This window comes from Macaca nemestrina, chromosome 15 (genome assembly GCF_043159975.1).
Source record: "Macaca nemestrina isolate mMacNem1 chromosome 15, mMacNem.hap1, whole genome shotgun sequence".
Lineage (NCBI taxonomy): Eukaryota > Metazoa > Chordata > Mammalia > Primates > Cercopithecidae > Macaca > Macaca nemestrina.
In genome coordinates this window covers 33,356,588-33,372,371 of record NC_092139.1, presented here as the reverse complement: position 1 = coordinate 33,372,371, position 15,784 = coordinate 33,356,588, and the positions used below count along the sequence as shown (strand labels likewise).

At 47.8% G+C, this 15,784-nt stretch overlaps 1 protein-coding gene across 1 annotated transcript in view; it reads left to right on the top strand.

Annotated features, from left to right (window-relative positions):
* Positions 1-5,034: 5,034 nt before the first annotated feature.
* LOC105496157 (histocompatibility minor 13) overlaps positions 5,035-15,784 on the top strand; it is a 56,438-nt gene continuing 45,688 nt past the window's right edge. Inside the window, 1 exon segment of the mRNA XM_011766283.3 lies at positions 5,035-5,340. Within this exon segment, the coding sequence (XP_011764585.2) occupies positions 5,158-5,340 (183 nt within the window). The 5' untranslated portion in view covers positions 5,035-5,157.

Below are 15,784 nucleotides of genomic sequence, written 5' to 3'. Positions count from 1 at the left end.
AGCAGGGGTTGCTGCTTCTGGCACTGCTCCTACCAGTGCAGACTTATACAGCTCAAACAACTGTTGTAACTTTTAAGTAACTTCTTCCAGAATAACGGCTGCCCCCAAGTCTAGCTAATGCTACCAATAAGGCATTGATAGTGTCCTGCAGTAAACAGCCAGTCTCCTCCCTCACTCCTCAGGGTCTCACTCTCTTCTCTGCTGTTAAAAAACTCAGGCCAGGCCAGGCAAGATGGCTCACACCTGTAATTCCAGCACTCTGGGAGGGCGGGGCAGGTGGATCCCCTGAGGTCAGAGTTTAAGACCAACCTCACCAACATGGAGAAACCCCGTCTCTACTAAAAATACAAAACTAGCCAGACCTGGTGGTGCATGCCTGTAATCCCAGCTACTGGGGAGGCTGAGGCAGGAGAATCACTTGAACCAGGGATCTGGAGGTTGCAGTGGGCCAAGATCATGCCACTGCACTCCAGCCTGGTGACAGAGCTAGACTCTGTCTCAAAAAAAAAAAGTGAAACTCCATCCCAAAAAAAAAAAAAAAAAAAAAAAGGCCGGGCACGGTGGCTCACGCCTATAATCCCAGCACTTTGGGAGACCGAGGTGGGCGGATCACAAGGTCAGGAGTTCAAGACCAGCCTGACCAACATGGTGAAACCCCGTCTCTACTAAAGATACAAAAATTAGCCGGGTGTGGTGAGCGCCTGTAATCCCAGCTACTGGGGAGGCTGAGGCAGGAGAATCATTTAAAACCTGGAGGCGGAGATTTCGGTGAGCCAAGATCGTGCCACTGCATTCCAGCCTGGGTGACAGGGCAAGACTCCGTCTCAAAAAATAAAAATAAAAATAAAAAAAAACTTAGGCCAAGACAGGTCTACACTTCCCCATCTTCTAAATTCAATTCAAAGGTCATTTAGAAGGCCAGTATGGCAAGGAAAAAACAAGTCTTCATCAAATCTAATAGATCTACATAAAATAAGATCCAGGCCAGGCGCGGTGACTCACACCTGTAATCCCAGCACTTTGGGGGACAAGGCGGGTGAATCACGAGGTCAGGAGATGGAGACCATCCTGGCTAATACGGTGAAACCTCATCTCTACTAAAAATACAAAAAAAAAATTAGCCGGGCATGGTGGCGGGCGCCTGTAGTTCCAGCTACTCAAGAGGCTGAGGCAGGAGAATGGCGTGAACCTGGGAGGTGGAGCTTGCAGTGAGCCGAGATAGCGCCACTGCACTCCAGCCTGGGCGACAGAGCAAGACTCTGTCTCAAAAAATAAATAATTAAATAAGATCCGCATCTTGGCTGTGCATGGGGCTCACGCCTGTAATCCCAGCACTTTGGGAAGCCGAGACGGGCAGATAATGAGGTCAGGAGTTTGAGACCAGCCTGACCAACATGGTGAAACCCCGCCTCTACTAAAACCACAAAAATTAGCTGGGCATGATGGCGGGTGCCTGCAGTCCCAACTACTCAGGAGGCTGAGGCAGGAGAATGACTTGAGCCCGGGACATGGAGGTTGCAGTGAGCCAAGATCACGCCACTGCATTCCAGCCTGGGTAACAAAGCGAAACACCATCTCAAAAAAAAAAAGATAAGATCCACATCTTATTTTATTGACACAGAAAATGTCAAGAACCCCAAATTTGGTTGGCTTGAAGAACATGTGAAGGGTTTGACTAGATGATGAATGTCAATATTAAATCAGCTGAAGTTTCATATACAAAACGAAGAGGAACAACATTCAAACTTAGTTAAGGCATAATTTCTCTGATGGCCAGGCATGGTGGCTCACGCCTGTAATCCCAGCACTTTGGGAGGCCAAGGTGAGCAGATCGCTTTGAGCCTAGGAATTCAAGACCAGCCTGGGCAACATGGTAAAACCCCATCTCTACAAAAAATGGAAAAATTAGCTGGGCATGGTGGTGTACGTCTGTAGTTCCAGCTACTTGAGAGGCTGAAGTGGGAGGGTTGCTTGAGCCTGAGAGGTCAAGGCTGCAGTGAGCTGTGATCATGCCACTGCATTCCAGCCTGGGTAACAGAGTGAAAGTGTCTTGAAATAAAATTTTCCCTTGAATGTGGCTTAAGAAATATGGTCACTTAAAACTCTACTTTGAAAATAAATATAGATTTTATCTTATGTAGAGGTAGAGTGGGAAGTTTTCATTTGGTATATTAAATCTATAAGGCCATAAAACAGGTAATATAAAAAGCTTTCATAATTCAACGTATACATGACATTAGAAGGAACTTACAGGTGTTACTATGAATGTTCTATGTATAGTTACAGTCAATATACTTTATGTAAGAGATAAATTTAATGCCAATATAATCTAGATAACATTTTACTTTGTTATGTTATCATTGTTCTCTTGGGAAATAATTTTTTTCCTCTGGGGCTCTAGATTTGACATTGAATTTTGTATGTACTAATTGACATGTACCAGGGCAATGATGGACTGGAATACACCCCCAAATCAAAGCATCACGGTAAATCTTGCTTCTCCTTATAAAGTCAAATGATAGGCATTTTCCATCACCTATTTCTATTCAATAAGAGCACCAGATTCAGTTAGCTAATCTGCTTCCAAAGAGTAGAACTGCATTGAGCTCAACTAATTTCAAAATGCTGACTTTTATTTCCGGATATGATCCTTTTTTTTTTTTTTTTTTTTTTTTAAAGATGTGATCTTGCTATGTTGCCCAGGCTGGTCTCACACGATCTGCCCACCTCGGCCTCCCAACGTGCTGGGATCACAGGCGTGAACCACCACACCCGGCCTATTTCTGCATATGTTAAACATGTTTTACAATTTTAAAAATGAACTGTTTTGAAGGTAAAATTATAAATCTTGAAATTAAAAAAGCAAATGTATAAAGGAGCAAAAACTATAAATCAAGCATTTGAGAAGAGAAAACTGGAGGCTAACTTGTATTAAATTCACAAAAACTTCTATACTTTCTGTAAATATTTTTTTAAAAAACTATAGATCAGAGGCCGGGCGCAGTGGCTTATGCCTGTAACCCTAGCACTTTGGGAGGCCGAAGCAGGTGGATCACCTGAGGTCGGGGGTTTGAGACCACCTGACCACATGAAGAAACCCCATCTCTACTAAAAATACAAAATTAGCTGGGTGTGGTGGCACATGCCTGTAATCCCAACTATTCGGGAGGTTGAGACAGGAGAATCGCTTGAACCAGGGAGGCAGAGGTTGCGGTGAGCCGAGATTGCACCATTACACTCCTGCCTGAGCAACAAGAGCGAAACTCCATCTCAAAACAAACAGATAAACAAACAAAACTATAGATCAGAATAACCACCTTTAGAACACTTTCGGTTATCGGTCAATATTTTTAGATAGAAGCTGGTAGTAAGCCTAAAGTGGGCTTGATTCTGCAGTAAACAACTGCCTCAACACATAGAAACCTTTTTTAAAATAGGCACTCTTGTGGGACATGGCAGTTCATGCCTATAATCCCAGTACTTTGGGAGGCTGAAGTGGGCAGATTGCTTGAGCCCAGGAATTTGAGACCAGCCAGGGCAACATGCCGAAACCCCATCTCTACTAAAAACATGAAAAGTTAGCCAGGCATTGTGGCACAGACCTATAGCCCCAGCTACTCAGGAGGCTGAGGTGGGAGAATCACCCAAGCCCAGGAGGTAGAGGCTGCAGTGAGCTGTGATTGCACCACTGCACTCTAGCCTGGGCAACAGAGTGAGACCCTGTCTCAAAATAATAATAATAATAATAATAGGCACTCTTTGAAGTTTTTTGTTTGCACAGTCACACACTGATGCTTAGATGTTCCAGTATATAACATAGCCATGGTAGGCTGTGAGCAGTGGCTCATACCGGCAATCCCAACACTTTAGGACACTGAGGCAGGAGGATCACTTGAGCCCAGGAGTTTGAGACCAGCCTGGCCAACATGGCAAAATGCCATGTCTAAGAAAATATATTTTTTAACTTTTTAAACAATATAAAAAATAAGAATCACATAAATAAACAGAGTCTTCCAATTCTGAAAAGAGCCACAAAGCTTTATAAATTGTACAGGGGCATGAACTGGTGAGGTATTATAATTGCCTGGCACATAGTAGGCACTCAATACATTTGCAAACTCCACACACACCCTACTTTCTTTTGCTTTTTCTCTATCTGCATTAACATGCTATGTAACACATAACTATACATTAACATTTTACAAACTTTTCCTTTTTTTTCTGTTTTTCTTTTTCTTTCTTTTTTCTTTTTTTTTTTTTTTTGAGATGGAGTTTCACTCTTGTTGCCCAGGCTGGAGTGCAATGGTTCGATCTTGGCTCACTGCAACCTCCGCCTCCCGGGTTCAAGCGATTCTTCTGCCTCAGCCTCCCGAGTAACTGGGATTATAGGTGCGCGCCACCACGCCCGGCTAATTGTTTGTATTTTCAGTAGAGACGGGGTTTTACCATATTGGCCAGGCTAGTCTCGAACTCCTGACGTCAGGTGATCCACCCGCCTCAGCCTCCTAGAGTGCTGGGATTACAGGCGTGAGTCACTGTTCCTGGCCCATTTTACAGCCTTTTATTTTGTTCAGTTTCTTTATTGTCTTCCCAACGTCCCCCCACACACACTGCACTAAAATGCAAGCTTCACGAAGGCAAGGACGAACTTTTGCCTGTATTGTTCACCTCAGTGTCCCCAGAGCCTAGGACAGGCGTTGGCATATTGAGGGACACTCAATAAATATTTAAGGAGTGAATAAACAACTGAATACCCGATAAATGCATGTATGAATAAACACATTATTAGTTATTCGGAATATGAAGATTTGCGGAGAGTGGACAGCCTGGGATTGAGGAGACCGGCTGGGACTGGGAAATGGGCATTCCGGCCCACCGCAGTGGTCCAGAGCCCCTGTCTGGGCCACTAACAAGTTGCTTAGCAACTCGCCGCCCGGCCCTCGGCCACCACTAGAGGGCGAGCGGGCGGGGAGACGTGCACGCGCGCGCGCGTGCGTGCAAGCGTGTGTGCACGCGTGCGCGGCGCGGGCTTGGGAGGGAGCACGTCACTTCCTGTTGCCTTAGGGGAACGTGGCTTTCCCTGCAGAGCCGGTGTCTCCGTCAGCGTCCCTGCTGCATCAACCGGAGCTGGAGTCGGATCCCGAACGCACCCTCGCCATGGACTCGGCCCTCAGCGACCCGCATAACGGCAGCGCCGAGGCAGGCGGCCCCACCAACAGCACGACGCGGCCGCCTTCCACTCCCGAGGGCATCGCGCTGGCCTACGGCAGCCTCCTGCTCATGGCGCTGCTGCCCATCTTCTTCGGCGCCCTGCGCTCCGTACGCTGCGCCCGCGGCAAGGTAGGGTCAGCGGGAAAACCGGGCACTTTCCACCCCCATACCGAACACGGCCGACATGGGCCCTTCCTAGGCGGGACAGACACCTCCTCTCCCCGGACACTGAATCTTCCCAGCCCTAATCATCGCCGTTCCCTCTATCTCGGGCCCACATTCCGGGGCTGGCATTTCCTGCCCCGGGATCTGGGCACCGACCCCCGACCAGAGTATGACACCTTCCCCAATAGGAACTTGCTTCTGCTCCTGACTCGGACCCTGACCTTTCCCTCCCTGTGCATCATGCCGCGGCTGGGAACGCTGTCAGCCGGTCCCCCACTGCGACTCGGGCACTGATTGTTCTGAGCCTGTTGGGCCCAGGCAGACCAGCCCCATCTATACCTGATGGATACTGGTCCTCACAACTTACTGAATGGTAGAATTTCCTGTCATCTCCGGTTAGGAACTCTGCCTCTGCCCACCCCAGGGCCCTTTCTACCATTCAGACCCATCCCTAGAGTCTGACTCCTGTCTCACTGGAATCTATGGCACCTTATGTGCTCTTAGTGCCCCCACACCTGGCCCTTGCCCCTGCCTCTAAAACAATGCTCTCTCAGTCCCCAGTTTTTCACATCACTTTCTGGAACCATCCCAGTCAGCTAGCTCCTCAGAACCTGGCATCTTGATGCCTCTACTTTCCAAGTAGGCATGGACGTCTTATTTTCCTGGTTTCCTCTCTCTAAACTACCATCCAACCTTGGACATGGCCTAGTCAAAACCCAGACCTTGTTCCTAACCTGTAACCCTTTTCCTACCCAGCCTTTGACCCTACCTTAAAATAGCTTTTCTCCCCATACCTCCAAGACAATCCCCCCACCAAACTGGGCCTGCCTGCTGGGCCACTGTTGGCCCCCCTTGTGAGACTGGGCCAGACTCCATCCCTGGCCTTCCTCAACATCTGTCCCATTGGATACCTAGGAGGACTCCAGCACATTTCACCTTCTGCTTCCCCCTCCCCCTTCCCTGCCCCACGTCTTCCCTATATTAAGCCCTCTGTAGCCCGTTGTACCAATGGCTTCTCACTTCCTGGCATCCTCTCCCTTCCTCCACAACCTCTTAATCTGCACCTCCCAGATGCTCCTCCCCCACCCAGACCTGAAGATGGACCTAAGTGGAAACTGTCTTGCCCAAAGAGGGCAGGCCCACAAAGCAGCTGCCACTTTTGAAACTGCTGAAGCTGAGGTTCTCAAAACACTACCCAACTTGAGCAGTAGCTGAGGCCTGCCACCTTCCTTCCCCAAAAGCAGAGAACTCACTACTGGCTCTGTATGTGATCAGATGCAAAGGAAAGTAGTTAGGTAGGGCTTAGGCTGAGAGACTCAAACATGACTCCATTTTCCTTTTTATTTGGCTTTTTCTAAGCAGAGTTCAGGTGATATTAAGCCTCTCTACTATGCCTGTCGGGTAGACACTTAGTGTAGAGAGAAGTTCTGAGATAAACCAGGACAGAGGAGGCGAAGGACAGCTGGCATAAGGCTAGGCAGCTTGATCTGAGCTGCTCTCCAAACTGAGTAATTTTCCCTGGCACCTCCTGTAGGTGGATCACTAATCTCTGCAGAAAACACCTTCCAGGCATCAGTATTTCCTGAACTTCCACCACTGTCAGGGGTAAGGGAGGATTGCTGCAAAGACGAGTAGGTCAGAGCCCTGTCACCAAGGAATTCGGGAGCCTGGGTGAAAGAATAATAACTAGATCTGTGATTGTAATACAAACAATGCTACAAGGTTTAGGGAGAAAGATTGAGCACATCTGGGACAGTGCAGGGAGGCTTTGTGCTAGAGGTAGGCCTGAGCCTTGACATAGAGATAGAATTTCAGCCAGGAGAAGGCATCCTAAGCAGAAGAAACCAGGTAAGCAGAGAGAGGCATGGAGGCAGGAGGCTACGAGGCAGTTCAGGAAATAGTGGAAGGTATGGTGTGGCTGGAACAGAGGGTATGGAGAGGAGAAAGCCTTAGCCTCTGAATACCTCTCCCAAGCATCTCCTGCAGGGCAGCAGGGTGTGGAGGACTGTATGAATTTACAAACAGGACCTGACCATTAAGAGCCTGCCACCACCAATGACCCAGATGCTGTAAAACTTGCAAAACCTTTATTCCCTTTGATGCTCACAGCAACTGAGGTGGCAGGCAGAGCCAGTTTCATTATCCTCGTTGTACAGAAAAAGAAACTGAGAGTCAAAGAAATGACTTCTGAAGATCACTCTGCCATTTAGGGGCAGAACCAGGTATGCCTAGTCCTAGTCCAGGGCTCTCTCCTAATACAGGCACCTTTAAAGACAAGCAGCATTGACCTAAGGAAAGGACAGGCCAAATGACTTCCTTTCCACCCTGAGTCGTTTCCCTGGTCATGTGAAAAGGAGAGAGAAGAGTTAGTGTGGGGACCCAGTTTTGATTTCCCACCAGTGTTAGACCCCAAAACCAGTTGGGAGAGAGGGAATGTGAGGACAGAATTCTCCCCAGGGGTCAAGGTGTCCATAACAGGCAGGGAAAATTGTGAAATCATGGAGAGAAGAAGGTAGAGCCTCCAGGAGTATGTTGTGAAGAAGTAGCCTTGGGAGGAGCAGTCTCAGAGCAGCACGCATCACTGTCAGAGGCCTACATCCCAGACAGAAGCGAATCTGGCCCAGGTAGTAGCTGCACACTGGTTTAGTAGCTGCACAGTAAACATTGGTTTAAAGGGCCCTCAGTGAACAGGACTGGGTGCCCGCTCTGGGCCAGGCTCTGGGCTGGGTACCAGGAGTTCCGGGGCAAAGAAGGCCAAGCCCTCCCCTCACTGAGCCCAGTCACCCAGGAGAAACAAGACATGTGACTAGCCAAGTAAATAGAGTTCTCATAGGCCTCCTGGAGGGGGCAGCAGTTGTCTTTGCATGGATGGGAAGAGTCCAACAGGCAGAACAGGTGAAGGTGGGGTGGGGGACCACAAGATGTATTCAGGGAGGCAGTGAGGAGTATGGTGTGAGCCCAGGAGAGGGACTTGGATGTAGTGACAAGATGTTCAGGAAGCCTGTGGCCTTTCTGGGGAAGAGAATCCTGAAAGCAACGCAGCGGTTAATCGTTATTGTTACAAAAATACTATACACTTGTTAAAAAAAAAAATCAAGCAGTGCAGAAGTATAAAGGAAAAGCCTCCTGGGCACTATTCCTTGGAAGCAACCCAATTGGCTGTTGGGTATATAACCTTCAAGAATTTTTTCTGTGTATACACAAACATTGTATATGTGTCTGTGTATATAGACATATGTAAATTTATTTTTATAAAAATTGGATTATATAATACATATTTCCCTGCAACTTGATTTTTTTTTTTTTTTTTTTTTTTTTTTTTTTTTTGTTGAGACAGAGTCTCGCTTTGTTGCCCAGACTGGAGTGCAGTGGCCGGATCTCAGCTCACTGCAAGCTCCACCTCCCGGGTTCACGCCATTCTCCTGCCTCAGCCTCCCGAGTAGCTGGGACTACAGACGCCCACCACCTCGCCCGGCTAGGTTTTTGTATTTTTTAGTAGAGACGGGGTTTCACCGTGTTAGCCAGGATGGTCTCGATCTCCTGACCTTGTGATCCGCCCGTCTCGGCCTACCAAAGTGCTGGGATTACAGGCTTGAGCCACCGTGCCCGGCCCTTTTTTTTTTTTTTTTTTGGACGGAGTTTCGCTCTTGTTGCCCAGGCTGGAGTGCAATGGCGTGATCTTGGCTCATTGCAACCTCCCCCTCCCAGGTTCAAACGATTCTCCTGCCCCAGCCTCCCGAGTAGCTGGGATTACAGGTATGCACCACCACGCCTGGCTAATTTTGTATTTTTAGTACAGACAGGATTTCTCCATGTTGGTCAGGCTGGTCTCGAACTCCCGACCTCAGGTGATCTACCCTCCTTGGCCTCCCAAAGTGCTGGGATTACAGGCAAGAGCCACTGCACCCAGCAATTTTGTTTCTTTAACAATATGTTGGCCAGGCACGGTGGCTCATGCCTGTAATCCCAGCACTTTGGGAGGCCGAGGCAGGTGGATCACTTGAAGTCAGAAGTTCAAGACCAGCCTGACCAACATGGTGAAGCCCTGTCTCCACTAAAAATACAAAAATTAGCTTTGCATGGTGGGACACGCCTGTAATCCCAGCTACTCAGGAGGCTGAGGCACGAGGGGGTCTCGCTCTGTCACCCAGGCTGGAGTGCAATGGCACAATCTCAGCTCACTGCACCCTTCACCTCCTGGGTTCAAGCAGTTCGTCCGTCCGCCTCAGCCTCCCGAGTATCTGGGATTAAAGGCACCTGCCATCATGCCCGGCTAATTTTTGTATTTTTGCAGAGATGGGGTTTCACCAGGTTGGCCAGGCTGGTCCTGAACTCCTGACCTCAGGTGATCCACCCGCCTCGGCCTCCCAAAGTGCTGGGATTACAGGCGTGAGCCACCACACCCAGCCAGTACACTCTTCTTTGCACTTTGCTTTTTTCACCTAATATGTGTTACAGATCCAATCATGCCAGTACATAGGGTGTGGGTGTGTTCTTTAACAGATGTATGGTGTCCCACCTGTACCCCAGTTTGCTTAGAATGCTGGTTCTCTAGTATCTGGTCCCTGGGCCAGCAGTGTCAGCATCACCCCAGAACTTGTTAGAAATGCACATTCTGAATCAGAAGCTCAAGGTGGGCCCAGCAATGTGTGTTTTAGCAAGCCCACCTGGTGATTCTGATGCATGCTCAAATTTGAGAATTTGAGTCCTGTCCCCTACTGGTCATTTAGGTGGTTTCAGTCTTTTGCTATTACAAACCATGCTGAAATTAATATCTTTACACATTTTTATTTCACACTTGTCTGTGTATTTGTAGGATAAATTTCTCAAAATTGGTGGGTCGAAGGCTATGCACACTTTTTTTTTTTTTTTTTTTTTTTTTTGAGACAGTCTCACTCTGTCGCCCAGGCTGGAGTGTGAGTGCAGTGGCACCATCTCAGCTCACTGCAACCTCTGCCTCCTAGGTTCAAGCAATTCTCCCACCTCAGCTTCTCGAGTAGCTGGGATTACAGGCGCGCACCCACCACACCCAGCTAATTTTCATATTTTTAGTACAGATGGGGTTTTACCATGTTGGCCAGGCTGGTCTCAAACTGCTGACCTCAGGTGATCTGCCAGCCTCGGCCTCCCGAAGTGCTGGGATTACAGGCGTGAGCCACTGTGCCCAGCCCACACTTTTTATTTAGATAGATTTTACCATATGGTCCACTACAGAGGTTGTATCAGTTTACTTTCCCACAGCAATGACCTCAATTCTTGTTTAATGACTGTGGAGTAGTCTGTTCTCTAGAGGTTTTTGTTTTTTGTTTTTTGTTTTTTTGAGACAGAGTCTCACTCTTTGGCCAGGCTGGAGTGCAGTGGTGTGATCTTGGCTCATTGCAACCTCCGCCTTCCGGGTACAAACAATTCTCGTGCCTCAGCCTCCCAAGTAGCTGGAATTACAGGCGCGTGCCACTACACCCAGCTAATTTTTATATTTTTAGTAGTGACAGGGTTTCACCATGTTGGCCAGGCTGGTCTCAAACTCTTGACCTCAAGTGATCTGCCCGCCTTGGCCTCCCATAGTGCTGGGATTGCAGGCATGAGCCACTGTGCCTGGCCTCTCCAGAGGTTTGTAAGCAGGTACATTATACAATCAGGTATGGGCTTTAGAAAGAGCTCATGGCAGGGTGGGTGATAGGCAGGAGGGAAAAGTGTAATGTTGGTGCAGGGGTTGTGAAGACAGCAATGGGGGTCAAAGGATTGGGGTAGGAAGTTAGGTCAAGAAAGGTAACCTTGGAGAGCTGAGTGACTGGATGTTGTGGTAAGGAGTGGAGACCCTGGAGTTTCCAGCTGGGGCAACAGTAACAGAATGGCCCATGAATTCCGGATCATTTCCAGGGCATGGCATAGACGCAGTGCTCCGAGAGCTTGAGCCGTGCCACTGGCTTGAAGCAGGCATCTGTCCTCTCTTACAGCTTTTGTTTCCGCTCTGATAACAACATGCAGAATGTCACTGGAAGCTACATTTACTTCTGCTGTTTGTGTCAGGTTTTTCCCCCACTCTCTAATTGTGTTTCGTGTTGCAGGAGCTATTGTATTTACATATGCACATCTGGTTAAAAAATCCCAATTGGATTGGTAAAGAATCCTAACAACTTTTTAGTATTTTTGTAACTACAAAGATTAACTGTTCAGTTACCTTCTGGATTCTGTTCCTCAGAAAGGTTGCAGGCTTCCCAAGTATCTTCCTGTTACAACTTTCCAACAGAAATTTCCGGATAAGAAAGATAGAGGTCTTCTAGGAAACAGCTGCCAAGAGTTTAGGGTCTGGAACTGGACTGCCTCAGTTTGAATCCTAGCTCTGGCACTCACCAGCTGTGTGACACTAAGCAAGTTACTTCACCTCTCTAGGCCTCTGCTTCCTCATCTGTAAAAGAACTATTAAAAGTACCTTTCCGGCTGGCTGCAGTAGCTCACACCTGTAATCCCAGCACTTTAGGAGTCCGAGGCAAGCAGATCACGAGGTCAGGAGATCAAGACCATCCTGGCTAACACGGTGAAACCCCGTCTCTACTAAAAATACAAAAAATTAACTGGGCGTGGAGGCACATGCCTGTAGTCCCAGCTACTCGGGAGGCTGAGACAGGAGAATTGCTTGAACCCAGGAGGCAGAAGTTGCAGTGAGCCGAGATTGCGCCACTGCATTCCAGCCTGGGCAACAGAGCGAGACTGTCTCAAAAAAAAAAAAAAAAAAACACACACACACACACAAAAAGTACCTGCTTTGTGGGGTTTTTGTGAGGATGAAAACATGTAAAGTACCTAGAACAGTGAAGTGATGTTATTGTTATTACTATTATCGTCAGATTTCAGGTCTCCCCTTCTTTTTGTTTGTTTGTTTGTTTAATAGAGGCAGAGTTTCTTCATGTTGCCCATGCAGGTCTCAAACTCCTGGGCTCAACCGATCTTCCCACCTTGACCTCCCAAAGTGCTGGGATTCCTGTCCGGTCTCCCATTCTGACTCAACATTGCAGCATGGGATATTTATAAGTCACCCACAAAGGAGACCAGAGTCCTCTGTGTGATGGACAGGATCTGTCCAACCTTGGTTTGTCACTGAATAAGATTAGGCCTTTTCCCACCCAGAGTGCTGAGCTGAATTGAAAGGAATATGTGGAAATGAGCCATAATACTGGTTTGTAGGTGAAGCCACAGAGTCCTGTGTATCTTTTGACAGCCCTGAGCCTCTGCATGTGCACATCTTTCCGCTTGATAAGTACTTCCTTTCCTTGTACACAAAGCAGACTCCTCCACCTGGGAGTGGGGGCTCACGCCTGTAATCCCAGCACTTTGGGAGGCCAAGGCGGGCAGATCATCTGAGGTCAGGAGTTTGAGACCAGCCTGGCCAACATGGTGAAACCCTGTCTCTACTAAAAATACAAAATTAGCCGTGTGTGGTGGTGCGTACCTGTAATCCCAGCTATTTGGGAGGCTGAGGCAGGAGCATCACTTGATTTGTAGTGAACTGAGATTGTGCCATTGCACTCCAGCCTGGGCAAAAGGAGCAAAACTGGGCAAAAGGAGCAAAACTCCACTAAAAAAAAAAAAAAAAAAAGCAGACTCCTCAACCCAGTCAGCATTTATCTGGCTCCAAACTACCAGACCCTGTGCTTGACCATCAGGGCCTTGCTTAAGTGGTACCTGCTCTTGCCACCTCTGACTCCTTTACTTCTCTGCAGAAATAGTGTCTTGTTGGCCTTCTCGTGATTCTCTTGTGCTTAATAATGATACAAATGGTGTATACAGTTTACATGATGACTCAAGGCACAATGCTGAGTACTTCCAAAGCAGAAATCAGAATCCTCACAACTTATTTTACAGCTGAGGAAACCAAGGCTTAGGGGGAAAAAAAAAATCACTTTCCCAAGGTCCCACAGCTGGGAAGAAGTAGAGCTGGGAGTCCAAATGGGCTTCCTGACCTCAGAGTCCCTTCATAACTGCTGATGTTCATACTGTGTGTCACATTGATAAACGTGTCTGTTGCATCATGTGTCACACTGCGTTATAATAGCCTGTTTGGGGTTTTGTTTTGGGGGAGGCTTTGTGTGTGTGTGTGTGAGCCAGAGTCTCACTCTGTTGCTGAGGCTGGAGTTCAGTCACACGATCCCCACTCACTACAGCCTCCACCTCCCGGGTTCAAGCAATTCTCCTGCCTCAGCCTCCTGAGTAGCTGGGACCACAGGCGCACAACATCACACCTGGCTAATTTTTGTATTTTTAGTAGAGACGGGGTTTCACCATGTTGGCCAGGCTAGTTTTTTTTTTTTTTTTTTTTTTTGAGACAGAGTCTCGCTCTGTCACCTAGGCTGGAGTGCAGTGGCTCAGTCTCGGCTCACTGTAACCTCTGCCTCCCAGGTTCAAGCTATTCTCCCGCCTCGCCTCCCGAGTAGTTGGGATTACAGGTGCACACCACCATGCCCAGCTAATTTTTGTATTTTCAGTAGAGACGAGGTTTCACCATGTTGGCCAGGCTGGTCTCAAACTCCTGACCTCAGGTGATCTGCCCGCCTCCGTCTCCCAAAGTGCTGAGATTACAGGCATGAGCCACCATGCCCAGCCAGTTTTGCTTTGCATTCCATAAAATAGAATATATGTTCTCTGTGATACGTATCATGTCACAGTATTAACCTACCTGCCTGTGAGTGCGTCAAGATCAGGAACTCATTTTTGTATCCATACTACTGCTACACAGGAAATGTATTGAATGTGTGGAGGTGCTCAGAGGGGATGAGGAACTTGCCCAAGTCCAACAGCACACTACTGGCAAAAGCAGAAGCCAAGGGTTGGGAGAGAATAGGGAAGGAAGGAAACCGGGCCTCTCATGTGGGTATTGCTCACCCACCCCGCTCCCACCTCCTGGCAAAGCCATCCAAGTGACTCACATGTAGCTGCCTCCAGTGGCTCCAGAGGGGATAGTCTACCTTCCACCCCAGTGCCTGGGCTGCCTCAGCCATGCATAGGCAAGGGTGTGGTTAGGGGCCTCCTCACTCACCTCTCCCTGATAGTCACAACCCCCAATACAAGCACAGTACTTTACAGTTTGCCAGGCTGTTTCGCATCCCATATCTCATTTGGTTTAAGACTCTTATGGGACTGGGTGTGGTAGGTCACACCTATAATCTCAGCATTTTGGGAGGCCAAGGCAGGAGGATCACTTGATGCCAGGAGTTCAAGGCTGCAGTGAGCTGTGCACTCCAGCTTGGGCAATAGAGCAAGACCCTGTCACTTTTTTTCTTTTTTTTTTTTTTTTTTTTTTAAAGCCTTCTTTTAAAAAAAGAAGGCTTTTAGACCTTTTTTGAAGTGAGGCTAGAGATTATCCTCCTGTTTGACAGAGAAGTAAACACAGTCACTCAGCATGCCATTAACAGAGCAAGGAATACCTTGGATACAGTTTATGTGTAGCATTTTACTTATGTATGAACTATATCTGTAGGGAGAATTCCCACAGGTGGAATTGCTTGGTCAAAGGGTATGTGCATTTGTGATTTTTTATGTATTGCCTAGTTGCTTTCTACAGGAAGACAGATTGACTCCCATAGGCAGTGTGGGAGACTACCTCTTTCCCCCATAGCCCCACCGACTCAGTATGTTACCCAGTGTGTGGATTCTTACCTTTCTGATAGACAAAAAACAGAATCTCAGTGTGCTTTAGTTTGAGCTCATTAAGAGTGAGAATAAACACTCTTTTTTTACTATTAAGAGCCATTTGTAGTTCTTGTTCTGTGGCTCTTCTTTTTGTATCTTTGGGCATGTGGAAATTTCAATTTAATGCATCCTGCCAAATTGCCCTCCCCAAAAGGCTGGACAGGTTTATACTCTAGGCCAGTGCTGTCTATGTACTTCCTTTAGCCGGGCACAGTGGCAAATGCCTGTAATCCCAGCTACTTGGGAGGCTGAGGCATGAGGATTACTTAAGCCCAGGATTTCGAATCTAGCCCACACCTCCCTCTCCTAGTAGTCATTTTGTGGCCTTACTGCCCTCTGCCCCATCTCCTTCCCTGTTTGCAACCTTCCACCTGGGACACTAGGGCCTCTCTGAGCCAGCCTTACCTTCTCCAGACACCCTCTCTCTTAGCAGGTTTTTTATTGTTGGTTTTTGTGAGCCAAAATATTTGTGAGTCTCCGTAACTGAATGTGATCCCGTCTTCTAGGGATGCTGGTGTTTTACTCGCAGGATGGACATGGTGATGGTAGAATCTCAGGCACTGTAATGAGTCTGTGGCTACTATGGAAAGGACTTCAGCGTGAGCAGAAGTCTAATCTGGCATTGTTAGGACTTTCGGTAGCCATGATACAAAACAGTTGCAGAGTAGGCTTGTCCCAGTGGGAAAATCTGGAAGGGCTTCATGGCAATGACATTTACTAG